Genomic DNA, 17,927 nt, shown 5'->3' on the forward strand with positions numbered 1-17,927 from the left:
TTGTCCTTGGACTTAAGCACATGGTTTTCTTTGACTAAAGGGGTGTTAGCAAGCAAGATATGGGCAGAGGTTTGAAACGTTCTTATGTGGTTTTGCTTTCTCTCTTAGAATCCTGCATTTTGCTATAAGAAAGAGACATCACGTAGCCATTGGTCTAAGGAGGATGAGACACATGGATCATTCTTAGGCTTCTCTGCAGCTTAGAGCTAAGCATAGCCAAGCCCAGCCTAGATCAGTCAAAGTCAAGCTAACCTGCTTATTATTATAAGTCAGAGTTTTAGAGTGATTTGTTGCACAGCATTGTTGTAGCAATAGCCAATTAATACAGAGATGAAGTGACTTATCCAAAGTTGAATCCTAGCATTGGACCTGGAAGTTATATCTTGTGAGTCTGAAGTCTGACTTGGTTCTACTGCTCTGTATTACCGGCTTCCCTTTGCTCCCTTTCCTTCACAGAGTTAAGCACCACACATCCTTTGCCTATGTGAGGTCCTTCTGTTCAGTCTGCATTTCCTATATTCCAGGACATTGTCACCTTTCCTCATCAGAGCTTACCTTTCCTTCCACATCTTTTTCCCTCAAGGTTCTTTCTGTTTTCATGTTTCTTAAGAGACTAGGGAAGTCTCAGACTAATTCCCACAATTGTGTCACCCTTTAATGAGTTAAACAGATAAAATTTCTGTTTCATATTATCAGGGGATGACTTGGACCTTTATGCCAAATGGTTGGAATCTAAGCATAATATATACGAACTCATAGGGAAAATATTTAGTAGGTGAGTGACTTTGGTTTTTCTCAGATGATATCTAATCCAAATCCTGTATACCCTGGGTTATACTCAGAAATTCCTCGCTCAAATATTTTATAAACTCTCTGCCTGACAGGTCAAATAATTAAATAAACTATAAATATAAGCCACTTAAGAGAAATGCTTATGTGGTATTTCTATTTGGTTCCTTCTGTGGAAAATTTTTTCACAGGGAAGCAAATCTTTGAAGAGAACACAATTTTTTTTCTTCTCCAGAATATGTAGGTGTTTTGTTAAAGATAAAAATTTTGTGGTTCCTTGACATGACTTTGCCTATAATTTCATGTTGAAGATTTTATTTTTATTCTGAGGTTGAGAAATCATACGTTTTTATTAGATAAATGACTAATATTGGGATGATTTTGCAGTATCAAGAAGAAAAGAACAGGAGTGAAAAAAATTACTCTGGAAATCAGCTTCTGTTCAGTATAAAGATATCCTACATCATTCTCTGATTAGCCAGAGAAATCCATTAGATTGTTGAAAGAATCACCACTTTTGAAAGAAGCTAATCGCTAAAACCTTGGAATTTTCATGAAGACATCTGTGAACACAGAAACCAATGAGACAAAGGACTCTTGGGAAAATGCAACCTTCTGGAGATATTCTGATGAATCCCAAACTCAACTATAGCAGAGAAGTTGTCTGCAATTCTGAACTTTACACACACACACACACACACACACACACATTTGTTGTAATAGCATAAGCAACTGAATTTTAAAACTGCATGCAAAATAACTATACAAAACTATTCTCTTTGTTTGGTCTGAGTTTCATGTCAAACTGTGATGGTACTTTGATGGTATTGTGGAAGAAACATAGATTAAGAAGTGATGTCTAATTTAAGTACTAGGGGTTTTTTTGGTAAACATTTTGTGCTAGATTATCTACTTTTGAAGACAAGGTGATGTCTGTTTTGCTCACTGCTGTATATCCAAGGCCTAGCACAGTGTTTAACACACAGTCACTAAGTGCTCGATAAATAGGTGCTCACTGAATAGGAATGACAAATACAATTTGAGAGTAAAGAAGAAAGCTACCCACTAACTTAGGAGGAGTCTGGAGACACTGGAATGGAAGGATTTCAAGCTTGAATGACTGCAGTGCAGTCTCGGGAGGCCCTATATGACACTGACATTTTGGGTGCTATTTTTTGCTTTGAGCGCTGGAAGCAGTAAATGTCTCCTGTTAGGCCCAATACCAAAGAGAAATAGGGCTGTTGCAAAGAGAAGGAGCAGTGCAAAAGTCTTATTCTGTGGTCTGTGAACCCCTGAAAGCCATGGAAGGGTTTTAGGGGATCACAGACGGTGCACTGTCTTCCTCCAGCATGTGCCTGGGGAAAATCTTTTGTCTCTCAGTGCAGCCAGCTCCTGATCTTGTCCTTTGAAAGGAGACTTATTACACCAAAGAAATATTCCTTTTTGGTGAGCCCTCCTTGGAAACCATTTAGACCATTGATATCTTTAAGATGGTGCACATTTCAATGCCAAGCACAACTTGGATTGGATGGGGAGTTTTGGTATTCTCTGCACAGATGGAGGACCCGAGATGTTGGCACTGTCTCAGCCTCTGCAGCTTCACTGAGGAAAGATGCTCCACATGTCAGCCTTTTTACATGGGCTTGTGTTCGTGTCAACAGCCCTTCCAGCAATCCCCAAAGAGGTCTTTCCACTGCTGTGAAAGTCTTCAACTTCCTCAGCGCCAAGAACTCGAATCAGTGCCTTTTCAGTAAACCTTTGTCAAGATACAGGAGCATACCATGAGGTTCTTCCCTACCAGCGAAGTTTGTTGGCAATCCAGAGAAGAGATTGAGGAGAGATTTGATTTAGTTAATTCTTTTAAATTTTTTAAGAGGAAAGATAGCCCCTTCTTAGAACAAATTGGATGTGAGAAGTTCATTCCAGGACTAGCTTTATAATGGCTCATATCTTCATCATAAAAATGAGGCAAGCCTTTTGATTGAAATGTTGAATTTGCTATCAGAGATACTATTGAAGAACCATTTTTTTTTTTTTTTCGGTATCGAGCTGTTATTCTAAATGAGGTGGCTCATTTAGAGAAATTATTAGAAAATTAGAAATTATATATTTAAATAATAAAATAATTTATTGCTTCTAATAAAATATTATAAATTATTAGAAATTATTAAAATAATATTAGAAATTCTTAGAAACCTGAATTTTCTAATACTGGAGGTGAAAAAGTCTTGAGTGTTTCTAGGGACCAAAAAATTTATAGAAACTCTGCAGATGGCTTATCTCTTATGAAGGTCACTCTTTGTCTAGATAAAATTAAAATTGAAACAAATTGCTGACATAGATAGCCTTGATAATATGAAGTTAATGAAGATAATCTCATGGACTTGAGGACAATGATGTAACATGAATTTTGGTATTTCTTGATGCGTGCTCCGTATGAGATACTGTGAGCTACAGGAGCTCAGATTCCATTTGCTATTAGAGATTTCGTGAATCAGGATTTTACCTCTTACTGCCATTAAGAAGAAACACTGACATTGCTGCAATGTCAAAATGATGTATCGGTTTATTCCAAAAAAAGTGTACAACCTTCTTACAACTGTGAGAAAGCCAGAATTCCCTGTCATTGATGTTTTAGCAACTACATGTAGATCAATTTCCAATACAATGAGATAAAAAGCACATTTTTTCCCCCTGTGTATGTGTTTCTGAGTATTGTTTCTAGGTGGATTCTTGTCAATTGAATGAGATTCTCAAAGGGGTTTGTGGCTCAAAGAAAGAAAGAATTTAAAAAGAATAGTCAAGGTGGGGAATGAGCTGACCAGGCAGCTTGCCCCCGTTTAGTGGGATTTCTCTGTACTCCTTTCATGGGAGTTTTGAAACAAAGTTAGCTGTTACTGCCTTTTCTCACTCCACTTTGCTGAGTGATGCAGACCAGAGTTGGCTCTGTTCCTCACATTGCAGGAGATAAAGCTGCACATAGGATAACTCACATGTTTGAGAGCATGGCTGAAAATAAAGGTGAGGAAACAGGAAAGGGAAACAGGAGTGGAAGAGGAACACTTGTTTGTTTTTACATTTGTTGATGCTATTAAATCTAGCTCTGCTTCAGATGCTATTCAGTTTAGCCCTGGATCTAACAGGCAGGGGGCTTGGGAGACAGACTGGAATTTACTCTTCAAGTTCTTCTTAGAATAATTTTATTACTTTAGAAGCAATATATGAATATGTATGTGTCAATACTTTAAAATGGCTGGACTAGGGATTTTCCATTTTGCTAATTAGTTTGGAATTGTGAAATTGTAAAGTTTGGGGGTGTTTGAGAAGAGGAGACTGGCTGATAACAGAAGATGGGTATCAAGTTGTAGAAGAAAGAATGCAGCTACAGTGTGACAAGTTCTTTCTAGCCCTCTTCACCGCTGAAGAAGTGATTGTTCAGACACTTAGTCGTGTCCGACTCTTTGCAACTCCATAGATGGCAGCACGCCAGGCTCCCTGTTCTTCACTGTTTCCTGAAGTTTGCTCAAACTCACGTCCCTTGAGTCGGTAATGCCGTTCAACCATCTCATCCTCTGTCACCCCCTTCTCCTCTTGTCCTCAGTCTTTGCCAGCATCAGGGGCTTTTTCCAATTAGTTTGCTCTTCACATCAGGTGGCCAAAGTATTTGAGTTTCAACTTCAGCATCAGTCCGTCCAATGAATATTCAGGGTTCATTTCCTTTAGGATTGACTAATTTGATCTCCTTGCTGTCCAAGGAACTCTCAAGACTGTTCTACATCACTACAATTTGAAAACATCAATTCTTTGGCATTTAGCCTTCTTTATGGTCCAACTCTCACATCTGTACATGACTGCTGGAAAAACCATAGCTTAGACTATATGGACCTTTGTTGGCAAAGTGATGTCTCTGCTTTCTACTACTGTCTAGGTTTGTCATAGCTTTTCTTCCAAGGAGCAAGTGTCTTTTAATTTTTTGGGTGCAGTCACAGTCTGCAGTGATTTTAGAGCCCAAGAAAATAATAGCAATGTTGAGTGTCTTTTCAGGTACCTGTTTTCCATCTGTATGTCCTCTTTGGAAAAATGTCTTTTCAAGTCTTCTGCCCATTTTTAAATCAGGTTGTTTTCTTTTTTGATAAGTTGTATGAGCCGCTTAAGTATTTTGGATATTAACCACTCATTTGTCATATCATCAGTAGGTTGTGTGACATCATATTTGAATGTCCCTGAAAATAGGAGATTTTAGAGCTAAGATGGGCTTTAAGAATAAACCTCAAATCCCTTGTTGTCAGTTCAGTTGCTCAGTCATATCTGACTCTTTGTGACCCCATGGACTGCAGCATGCCAGGCTTCCCTGTCCATCATCAACTCCCAGAGCTTGCTCAGACTCATTTCCATTGAGTCGGTGATGCCATCCAACCATCACCTCTTATTTTCTAGCTGAAATTCCCCTAGAGACTAGCCTGCTTTAGGTTAGATGTTGGTGTTAGAACTTGAACTGAGTCAGTTCTGACTTCCAGATGAGAGCCCTTTTTCAGTATATCAGGTTGCTTCAAATTAAAGGAGAAAAAGAATACAAAGACAAATATGTTTTCTATTATATTTTATTAATGCAAAATAGTAAAATAATAGCATTTGTTTTATTCCTTTTTTGTATAGCACATACTTTTTGGTAAGCGGAGATATTTTTTAAAAATTTGAGTTAAGTAAAATAGGGATATTAATGTTCTTTGAAAGCTGAAGAAGACAAACAAAAATTCATTTATAAAAATTTCAATCTCTTAACTTATCTTAGGCTATACCAACATTAGATCTATTTTTTCCTTGTTCAGTGTAGAAAAAATATTGGATGCTTAATACGTGTTTGTTTAATGAATGAATAAATTAATTAAGCATTCATTTGGAGCCTAGTAAATGTCAGGTCTGCTGAATATCATCTAACCCTCAAGATTCAACTGCTTTCCAGATTTCTTCAAAAACCTCTGAAATCCTTTAATAATAACCCCTTTCTTTTACTATGAGTTTCCCCAGTGGCTCAGATGGTAAAGAATCTACCTGCAGTGCAAGAGAACTGGGTTCAATCCCTGGATCAGGAAGATCTCCTGGAGAAGGGAATGGCTACCTACTCCAGTATTCTTGCCTGGAGAATACCATGGACAGCGGAGCCTGGTGGGCTACAGTCCATGGGGTCTCAAAGAGTCAGACATGGCTGAGTGACTAACACTTTCACTTTCTTTTAGTATAGCTATGTAGTAGATATTATTTGCTTATTTTCCACATCTGGCAATTCTTTACAACTATTTGCTTACATACATACAAGTAACTACTGTTTTGCATGATCTAGATTTCCTTAGGAAAGTCTTGCACTTACATAAATAAAGTCTTAAATTTTACATACTTTGAAGGTCAATTTACAGGTTTCAAGTATATTAGGGCTAATTTAAATCTTTACTTTTTATAGCAGGTGAATTGAGCTCCAAATATTCAGATGGAATCATATACATTACTAAGAATTTTATATGATAAACCTAGTACTTTATTGTTCAACAAGGATAATAGGTGATATAGAAAACAGAAAACCAGGCACCAAAGCACAATACTGAAAATGTGGGGAAAATATCAGGAAGCATCGGGAGACTGTTGACAATTATTTCTATCTTACATATCAGGTCTTAGCAGATCTTATTCTAGTTGGTTGACAAGGTTCATATTCAATTACATTAAACCATCTTGAAATACAAAGGAAAAAAAGGCCACACACAGTTTGGAGAGGAAATTTGGAAGAGGCTTCTCTACTGGATTTTTAAACTTGATAACATTTCATTTGGAAGTGGATTTCCATTTGGTCCATGTGGCCTCACTGGGAACCACTTGATGAAAGTTTTAAGGGAGTAGAAATCCATTTTAATGAGGAAAGTAGTTCAGTAATTAGGGAGTTAGATGTTATTTTTTTGGGAATGAGTTCCTCACCTTGAATATATTTCAGGAGAAAGTCATTGACAGTTTGTGGGGAGAGGATAGAATAAGAACAGATTTGTATGTTGTGAAGGAGACTGAATTAGAGATGGTTGGATGGCATCAACGACTCAATGGACATGCGTTTGAGCAAATTCTGGGAGATAGTAAAGGACAGGGAAGCCTGGTGTGTTGCAGTCCATGGGGTCACAAGAGTCAGACACAACTTAGCAACTGAACAAGAACAAATTCTTCTTAAAATTCTGAGAAATTGTGACTCCCTTCTTGACACCTAGTTGACCTTTGGTATGACTTCTTGTTGCTATTTTGAATAATAAATAAGAAAGAAGATCTGCAGTTTATAACGGATTAAGTGTTTCAGATGCTACATTACTCTACAAATACAATGGATCTTTTTATTTTTATTTATTGTGTAATTGGTATTACTTCTAGAATTTGCTTTTACAGTTCACAGATCAAAAAGAATCTATGAAAACACAATGTTCATATTTTAAAGGACCATGTCATTATAGCAGCATGCCTGGGAACATAGTTCCTGGGATGTCTAAAATTTATATTGGGTTGTAAAACTAAAGTATGGGCCAAGGGTTAACAACCTTGAATTTTGCCCTTAAAATTAGTCTCAGAAAATCTACTTCATTATAAATACATTACTACTGAGTAGTGTCCTTCTGATAGATATGCCCAGAGCTACCTTTTCCAGCAGTCTTTTAAGCACCAGTCCTTCATTTTGGTTCTAAAAATGAAACGGGCTCCTCCTCCCTGGGTGGGACATCAATTTTTACCTGCCAATACAGTTTGATGAGCTTGCTTACACCATGTTCACTTCCTCCACAGAGCCAGAACATGTAGTCAGCAATCATGGCACTCCTAAGAACAAGAACAGATTGAAAAAGAAAAAGTTTATAGGTAGGACAGAAGGAAAACTATAGCAGGCATTATATATAAATACCAAAGATCTTTTTTAAATTTGACCAGGCTAATATTAAGCAAAGCATAAAGCACATTTTAGAGCATAGAAAGTAGGTCTTTTTTTTTTTTTTCTGGTACTGAAATTAAATCTAGAAGAGAAGCAACATGCCATTTGTCTTCTACATGGTTTTCCTGTTTATATAGTATAAGAATATTTAAAGACAATGAGAGAATGCTTCGTTTTGGTTACCTCTTAATAAACTACAAAGCATTTATAGAATAACATTTATTTTATGGACTCTAGAACACCTTCAAATCTAGCATAACATATATAGCTAACTGTTATACTGGTATTTAGGCATGTCTCAGACTTTACCTAAATTAGAGATTATTCACCTTGGGCTTAACTAGTCATCTTAAAATTGAAAATAAAAAATTTTCAACTCAACAAACACTTTGTTTTCCTGGCCTTGGTGTTTCATTGATTTAGTTTTGGAATCTAGTGTGTATAACCACCACATTAGTCTTATTAAGCTGAGGGGATATTAAAAACTATTGTGCAGTGGATATTAATTCATTGCTTAGCACCCTTTGGAAAAACAGTTTACTTTTATGACTTTTCCTCTGCTAGGCTTCTCTATTTCTTTCCTCCAGAGATTCCAAATCCAATTAAACGTAACTGGAAGTAATTCCAAATTGTCACATTGGCCAATTAAACATATAATAATCCTGTGTGCCTAATCACTAGTACCAAAAGTTTATTTACTTAAGCAGACCTATCACTTTGTACCCTGAATGTTTTTCTTATCTTTGCCTGCACAGATACGTGTTGTTTCTTGACATAATTGTAAATTGAATTAGAAATTTTCCTTCCCTAAATATATATATTGTCTAAGACAGAGCAGCTATAAACTTACTATGGTACTCTGTTGAAGAATTAGAATGTTTAGATTTTTGCTCAGGACAGACAAAAAGTTAGAACTCTAAAGATTAACAATGGGGAAAAGTACTACCATTTGAAGGATTATTCAGCTCAATATCTCTCTTTTCACACATGTGGTATTGAAATGAATCTATACACTGACATTTCAAAATAAAAGACAATAATTTAAGAATAATAATCTTTTAGAAACCTTTTTATATTTTTCAAAGCCCTGGTTTAATCATAAGATGAAACGAGCTAGGAGGTTTTCATATCACACAAACTGATAGGGAGTAGAAAACAAGTTATAAAAATTAGACTATAGAGTGGCAAAGTAAATTTCAGATATTTGCATTTTGATAGAAACACTTGTCCCTGGAGGAGGGCATGGCAACCCACTCCAGTATTCTTGCTTCTTGGAGAATCCCATAGACAGAGAAGCCTGGTGGGCTACAGTCCATAGAGTTGGAAAGAGTCGGACATGACTGAATCGACTTAGCACACAAACACTTGTAAAATTTTCTTCCTGTAATAACCAAAAAAGGAAATCTACTTGACATGTAGGTGCTTGTAACCTAATGGAAATCCATTTTATAAATTCTGAATTTAAGATATCAAGGAAAATGTAAAATCTTACTGTCGAGGGCAGCACACTCTAGATGCGTAGAAGTTGGGTCCTCAGTGCAGACTTGATCTGCACTCTAATTCCTCCTTTCGTTAGCATGTGGATAGGTAAATACGGCTCAGACAAACACTGCTTAGTGAGGACACCAGCCACTAGTTAAACAATGTATGGGAAACCTCTTTCTGTAGAGACATGAGTGCCTGCCAAGTCGCTTCAGTCATGTCTGACTCTTTGCGACCCCGTGGACTGAAGCCCGCCAGGCTCCTCTGTCCATGGGATTCTCTAGGCAAGAATACTGGAGTGGGTTACCATGCCCTCCTTTAGAGGATCTTCCTGACCCAGGGATCGAACCCATGTCTCTTATGTCTCCCATATTGGCAGGCAGGATCTTTACCACTAGGGCCACCCAGGGAAGCCCGTTCTGTAAAAGGCCAAATAGTAAATATTTTAAGTTTTGTTGGCCCTAACTAGTACATTTGCCTTTTAGAAGCAGCTGTAAACAATAAATAAACAAATAATGACGACTTTCTGTGTTCCAGTAAGATTTTATTTACAAAACACATATCCTGGGACAGATTTAGCATAGTTTACCTAACTCTAAGATAAACAGAGTATTAAGCTGAGCAACAGGTGGCAAGCTAGATATAAGTGTCGATCAGCAGTCAGACACCAGCTTCTACACGTTCGAGTCACAGGTCCCCTTAAATATTTCAGGGACAACATACATATTGTACTAAAAATATTGAGCAGAGTTCAGGAAAGGAACTTCACAGTTTTGAGACATGCAAGAACTGTAAAAGATAACCCTGGGTCATAGACACAGTGGCTCGAGTTAAGTAAAATCTAAATCGATTGTTTCTATCATGTTAGTCATTGCTGTCCTTGGATTGGAACAATTGTGAGAAGAGGAGGTAGGTTACTACAGTGAGCTTCTCAGCTTTCCTGCATTTGTAAAGCTTTTGGTGAGTTGGTTTTGAGTTCATCATTGCAAAATTAGGACTTTTATTGTTTTTATTAATGTTTTCCAAAAGTTGCCTTTCTATTACAATGTGCTGTCAAATTTTACTACTTTCTTAAGTATGATTTTATGACACCTGGGTGCTCAAGTCCTTTTTCCAAGGGAACACATCTCCAAATCTATATTGAAGTAAGTGGAGAATTAAGATTCATGGAAATTTGCTGCCTGCCCTCAGTGAAGCACAATGATTATAATCATAAAAAGATAGCAGTGTTAAATAATGAACTGTAGTTTCATAGAGCTACATGTTTGCTGGGATATTTTTCATAAGTATAGTGTGCTTCTTCCAGTACTTGGCACAGAGTTGTGTTCATATTAGGAACACAATGGGGTTGCAGTTGCTCCAACCCCATTTTCTTCCCAGTGGAAATGGCAGCTATGCTTTTACCCCCCACCTTCCTATGTCTGTTGTCCTATCATGACTGCCCTACAGCTTAGCCTTTATGAAACAGTGTAAAAAATCAGTGGAAGAACATGAAAAGGGCATGGAAATAACATTATGCCATGCAGTGCTTGTGAGACAGGAGATAGTGGTTTTCCATCATGCTGAACTTATAAAGGGCAAAGGTAATTGATTAATTATCTACAAGGAGTCAAGTACCTGGCGGGATCCTGGTACTTGACTTACCTCGTGGGTCAGCAGGAAACACTAACCCATCACTCTTCCTACATTCCTTCAGGAATATTTTAGACTTTGTTTACCTTTAGAATCTTTTAGACTTTTGTTTACCTTTCGACTAAAATCCTAGATGCTAGTCAGTGTGACTCAATGCTACTTCTAAATGTCTTCCTTTCGTCATCTTCATTCTATTCAACTTACTTTCATTCATCTACTGAATGTTGTGGCAACGCTGGAACTATAAGATCACTTTAGCCAAACCCTTTTAATTGACAGTTGGTAGTTTAATATGTCTGTTTTAAGATTTACTAGGTGTTGAGCACCATGAAAAGCACTATACACGCAGAATGTGAATAAGGCCCACCCACAATTCTGCTCCAGATCTTATCCTGTCTTGCCCACCCATGGAAACTGCTCCAGCAATTTTCTTGCTCTTTCTCTCTTACCTTCCTGCTCTTTCTTTAAATTTCTCCTTTTCTCAGAGCTTTTCTACTAACACACAAAAGTGCTGTTCTTCCTACCACCTTAAAACAAAACAAGACACCCCCAAAGCCTCTCTTGATTCACTTCCCTTCCAGTTATCATCTTAATGCTTTCTCATGAAAAAAACAAAAAAACAAAAACCAAGCAAATGAATGAAAGAACAAAACTTCCCTCTGCAACTCACTTCAGCAAGGCTCTTATTCCTCCCACTTCACTGAAACCGCTCTTAGTGATGCTGCTAATGGTCTCCACACTCTTAAATGCAGTGGCTCAATTCTCAGTCTTTAGTTTACGCATACTCTCCAGTATAACCGATGCAACTGTTCTCTCCTCCAGTATCCTCTTCCCACTGGGCTTGCACAGCTCCACTCTTTATGACTTCCCTCCTGGCTTCCTGGTTGCTCTTTGCAGCCTCCTTTGCTGGTGTCTCCTCATTTTCTTGGACTCCTAACCTTGGAGTTCCCAGGGCACAATGCTTGTACCCATTCTCTTTCTTTCTGTACTCAATCCCTTGGTGATCTCACCAGTTTCATGGTTTTAAACACAATCCGTGGGTTGACAGTTCATTCACTTTTACCCCGAATTTAATCCTCTTCTTGGATCTGCAGACTCTTATTAAAGCTGCCATCTCAACATCTCCAATTGGATACCTAAACTTATCTCCATACGTGAGACCCTGACCTTCCTTTCTTCCTCTATCTCTAGCATTCTTCTCCATCTATCTAATTTCTTGGACAAAAATCTTGGTGTCATCACTGATTTCCCCCTTTCTCTCACATCCCATCCAATCCAGGATAAAATTCCGGTCAGATTATCTTAAACCTATTTCAAATCCTGTCTCTTCTCACCACCTCCAGCATTACCATCTGGTCCACCATGTCTCACCAGGATTATTGCAACAGACTCCACACTGGACTCCCTGCTTCTCCCTCCATCTATTCTCAATACAGCCGCCAGAATGATCCCATTAAAATTAGTGCACCAGAGCAGGTCACTGCTGTGCTTAAAACTGCAAAAGCTTCCTATTCTCACTTAGAGTGAAAACCCATCTTTAAAATGGAATTTGAGCATCATGCCATCTGGTCACATATTACTTCTCTGATCTCATTTCCTACTTGCTCCAAACTGTCCACCTGCTTTCCTCAAAAAGAACAGGTACACTGTTGCCTCTGGGAGTTTGCACCCGATGGTCTCTGTCCTAGAATATTCTTTCTCTAGACACCCCTGACTCTCTTGCCCACCTTCTTCAGGTCTTTATCAGGTGTTATTTTCTCAGTAAAGGATGACCCTGATACACTTTAATCCTATTCATACTCTTGCTTGTTTTTACTTTTTCCATGGTACTTATCACCATTTCACATAGTGTTTATTATTTTTCACTTTGGTAGTATTTATCACTGTGTTCTTCTTCTATGGTTGTCAGCCAGCCAAGGCCTGTGGGTCAAATCTGGTCTGCCACTTGGGTTTGTTAATTAAGTTTTAATGCAACATAGCAATGCTCATCTATTTGTGCACTTTTGTCTAGGACTGCTTTTGTGCTATAGTAGCAGAGTTGAATAATTATAAGAGAGACCTTATGGCCCCCAAAGCCCCAGTATTTACTGTGTGAGTCATCACTGGAATGGAAGCTCCCCGAGGGCCGGGATTGTTGCCTGTTTGATTCACTGTTCTCTCTGCAGTGCCCAAGGAGTGCCTGGCATTGTTAATGTGGTACTATATAGTGTGGTCCTCATACAATAAATATTTGCTGATTAAATGACAAAACATGATTTATTTACTTCAACAAAAAAAACGTAAACTCCTTATAAACTATGACACATGGTTTACTAGGATTGTAACACAAGCAGCTGGCCCTAGGTCAGCCTCACCGTCCATATTTAACAGAAAGCTTTCTTAGTAGAGGCGACATGGGAATGAAGGGACAGACTGGGCTTTGTCAATTTCTCCAATGTATTAAATGGAATCCAATGCAACATTTAGCTCATATGAGAGCTTAACAAATGCTAATGGATGCTGATATATTTATCACATAAATTAAAGAAAAAAGGTACCAAGAAGCACAGTGGCTTAATGTATTGCATTTAAATTTATTTTTAACATGATGTCTTGAAAAATGCGTTGATAATTACTGTTTTTTCTGCAAGTAAATCGACTATTCTTTTGATACTGCATTTGAATTCACTAGAAAATATTCTTTCTGCAGTCACGTTTACTTAATATGTCTGTTAAATGTAAAAGGGTCAGAATCTGGCTTTCAAATAAATAGCATCTAAAATAAAAGATTTTTATGTCATGGACTCAGCTTATTGTGAATCAAATCCTATTTCTATCAAATAGCAAATACACAATAAAAGAATCTGACATGTTGTTATTTATAAGACAGATATCAGTGTTGTTTTCCAAGTTAATATTGAAAACGAATCATGATGAATAGATATTCATGCCAGGTGACTTTACACATTGAATATCTCTAAACAGAATGTGCAGTTCTAAAAGTATGAGAATCTATTATTGACATTTCTCCAGGCCTATGTTCAGATTCAAAATTTATAGCATTTCTACTCAGTGTGGCCACATGGTGGTGTAAAACAATAAGATATGGGTACACAAGAGAAAATCTCATCACACCATCCGCTGTGTGGTCTTGTTGGGCTGACTGGGACCTTGAAAAGTCATTCTGCTCAGCATCTTGCCTTTGGGCAGGATCACACTTAAACCTTTCAAATGAGACTGATGAGAATCTATTCTATATTAAAGACTTCCATGGAAGGACATTGCTTGCTTTCCTCACTGATTCCAGTTTCAAAGTCATAAGTAGCATCTTCTGCAGTTTTATTCTGCAGGCTTCTGTTTTCTATCCAGTGGTGCTGCAACTCCAGCTAGACTTTATCCTCTGTCTATGTACCCTCACAACAGTATATTAATCTTCTCTTCCCTAAGTTAATTAACTCCAATTTCTTTAATCTTTCTCTGTGGGTCCCCTTTGCTTGATGTTAGTCAGTTTCATGGTTGTCTTTTTAACTTTTTAAAGTTCCTCCTCCTTTCCTTTCTTCTGCAACCAGAAAATGACCTCTCTCAAGAGTTTATAGGTAATCTTTCAGAGTTTGTAAGCAGCTATTCCATTTGTGTAACTGGTTTAAGTACTTCGTAGATGTGTATCTGCCAGATAATTTTAACTGCAGAATTCTTCTTTATTTTCATCGTATTTAGCAGGCTGTTTCCATCTTCCTATACTTAAGAAAGCTCAAGAGCATATGCATATACACACCATTAATTTTACATAAATTAATATGGATGCAAAGTGCATATTCCTTCTGAATACAAATACATGCTAATACTAAAGAGATTATATTCCGATTGGGAGGAGGGCCAAACTAGCACATTCATTCAAGCGCATGCACACACACACACACACACACACACACACACACAAAGTGTCTTTTTGTAGGCTCATATATTTTCCACATGGCAGTTAGCCACAATGATATTTAAAAATGTGACTGTAAATTACCTCAATAAAACCCAAACTCCTATGGTGGCCTGGCACTATTGTAATAGGCTGTCCTTTCTTTCCTCCTTAACACTTTTTCCATCAAGTGTGGCTTATTCAGTTGCTCAAAGCAAATAGGAAGTTTCCTACCTTGGGGCATTTGTACATGTGGTTCCTCCTGCCTGGAATCTATTCCTTCAATTATTCATCTGGCTGCTCCTTCTCAAGATTTAGGCCTTTGGGCTTTAGCTTAAACATTGATAACCTCTTCAGTGAGGCCTACTCTGACCATTTTAACTAAATAAGTTCTGCCTTATCTCAACCAGAATCTTATCCTTTTCCAGTGTAAGTCTCACATTATGTGATTACTTGTTGATTTACTTGTGTGTTACCTTCTTTCCCTGGACCTGTATTATCTGATATGGTAGCCACTAGACATATGTTGCTATTTATATGTAATATTTAAGTGAATTGAAATTAAAATTTAAAGTTTAGTTCCTCAGGTACACGAGGTACATTTCAAGTGCTCAATAGCCACAAATAGCTAGTGACTACTGCATTGAATGACACAGAACATCCCCATCAACTCTGGAAGTAGCTTTAGACTAAGCCTCAGGAGGCACTGTTCTTGAGCCTCTTTCAACACCTAATAAGTAGTGGGTGCTTGTGGGGGATAATTTTAAGTGTCAACTTGACTAGGCTATGGTGTACCCAGATATTTGATGAAATATTCTTCTAGGTGTGTCTGTAAGGGTGTTTTGGGATGAGATTAATATTAAATCCATAGACTGTGTAAAGCAGATTGCCCTCTCCAAAGCAGGTGTGGTTCATCCAACCTGTTGAAGGCCTGAGTAGAAAAAAAAAAAAAGGTTGGGTAAGGGAGAATTCACTTTGACTGTCTTTGAGTTGAGACAGGTCTTCTCCTACCTTTGGATTCAGACTTGGATTGGAACTTACACCATTGACTGTTTATCCCCCACAAGCACCAATAGCCCTGGTGACTCCCAAGTCTTCGGCTTCAGTCTACAGATCACAGGACTCCTTGCCCCCCCATAATCACATACGCCAATTCCATGTATATTTATTTCCTACTGGTTCTGTTTCTCTGGAAAACCTGATGAATATGGTGCTCAGTAACTTATGTCTGCTTTTGTTTGCACTTTGCCTTGGTCATCCTCTTTCCTACTCCACTACCCCTAATTCATATGGAGGCTCAGCCCCTACAGTGCTGCAGGTTCATGCATTTCAGTAGTTGATGGACACTGAATAAGTTAATTTTAGTCTTTGGATCTTTGTAACAAGCCTGCCACTGTGCCTAATTGCCTAATTCTAATAGCTGAAAGTTGTCCCTGAGACCAAGCTTCTACCTTTTGCAGACCAAACCTAGTTCAATGTGTTCCTAACTTGATTCCAGGTGTGGTTATTCTGGAGTTCTAGCCATACTTGCTCTTGCAAAATTGTCTAGTAATGGATGAGAATTTTCCTTGAAGCTCACTGTCTGCCTGCTAGCCAGGAATTTCAAATACTGGCTGTCTATAGATTCTCAGTTGATAACCACCACACACTACAACAACAATAGTATTGTTATTTGTAACGCCAAGTAATATTTCTTGAATGCCTACCATGTACTGGTTGGCCAAAAATTTCATTAGGGTTTTTCTGTGACATCTTATAAAAAACCCAACTGAACTTTTTGGCCAACACAGTATACAGTAATTACTTTTTCATCTCATTTAATTCTTACACTCAAGCTATGAAAGAAGGAAACTGAGGTTCCTCAAATTGAGGATATTAGTTTTCCAAAAGTGGTGAAAAGATCAGAATTGAACAAAACACATTTGACATAAAAATGTGGCCTCTTCACTGTGGTTCTGTACTGTTTACTAGTACTATTTATTGGTATGTAAAACCATTCTTTTCTTTTGTGCCTTTTACAAGACTTTATTAACTTTTGTTGGAATTCCTTGGTGCTAATTTCTTGCCAAACTGTTGACCACTGATACTCTATAAAGATTTTACTGCTGTGGTTGATGAAACAGTGCGGGCAGTTACTATTACCTCTTGGTGCCTGGTCCTCCTCCCCTGTCCCTATCCCCTGCTTGTCTTGCCAGCAGACATACTTTCTCCTTGGTTCTGGCTTGTTAATCTGACACAGGCAACTTTTCCTTTCCTGGCCATATCAAGATGTGTATTATTACTCCTATAGAAAAATATATGTCTAGTTGAAGAGGTCTAAATGAATAGAACTCATTTCAAATTATATATATATAAGCTTGCTTTTATTTTTGATGATTAATTTTTCTATGTGGAACTCCCAAATAGGGTTATCAACATTTTCAGTAAATGCTTATTACAATAAGATTTAGAGTCATGGCAACATTCAAAAGTATAAGGACGCGATGCTGACCTCTGTGAGCTGCCAATTTGAGTATTGGTATAACAGCCATATTTGAAAAGAGTAATCAAAATATGAGGCAGTTTTATAGCTGTAAAGAACCTGCAAATGTTAAGTACATAATGTTAACTAAGAAGTGCAGAGCATAAGTGCTATAGAATTTTAAAGGAGGAAATGATTACTTTTGGCTGTAATGGAGTGATTCAGTGCTAAGACCTGAAGAATGGCTATCATTATTTTTAAGTGGTGATGAAGAAAAGGGAGCTTTCCTCCCCTTCCCCCCCCCCTTTGGCCCTTATATTACATACAAGGGCATTGAAGGTGGAAAGTATTGATGCAGAATCTAAGGAGAGGCAGAAGGTTTGTGTAAAAGAAGAGAGGGCCAGAAAATTATGTCGAGGACAGATTATGGTAGTCTTGGATTCCAAGCAGATGAGTTTGGACTTTTTCCTGCAGAAGTTAGGGAACAACTGAAGGATTATTGGCAGGAAATGTGATGTGGGATCTTACCCAGTCAAGATCTCTTGTGTTTATCAGGAACAGTGACAGCCTCCAGACATACAGGGGTGTGTCTACTTTGCTTTTTAGATGTGGGTTTATGTGGAACTGAGGTCCTGTTAGAGCCATATGGATTTGCAATACATGCTTTTATCAGACTCAAGTGTGCATACTTTGTGAATTCATTCATTCCACAGAGATGG

General features: G+C 37.8%; 1 protein-coding gene across 1 annotated transcript in view; it reads right to left on the reverse strand.

Annotated features, from left to right (window-relative positions):
- Window positions 1-17,927, reverse strand: part of SPATA16 (spermatogenesis associated 16) — a 219,906-nt gene that overhangs the window by 77,575 nt on the left and 124,404 nt on the right. Inside the window, 1 exon segment of the mRNA XM_061168018.1 lies at window positions 7,548-7,632. Coding sequence (XP_061024001.1) covers window positions 7,548-7,632 — 85 coding nt within the window.

The sequence above is a fragment of the Dama dama genome, chromosome 19 (genome assembly GCF_033118175.1).
Source record: "Dama dama isolate Ldn47 chromosome 19, ASM3311817v1, whole genome shotgun sequence".
Lineage (NCBI taxonomy): Eukaryota > Metazoa > Chordata > Mammalia > Artiodactyla > Cervidae > Dama > Dama dama.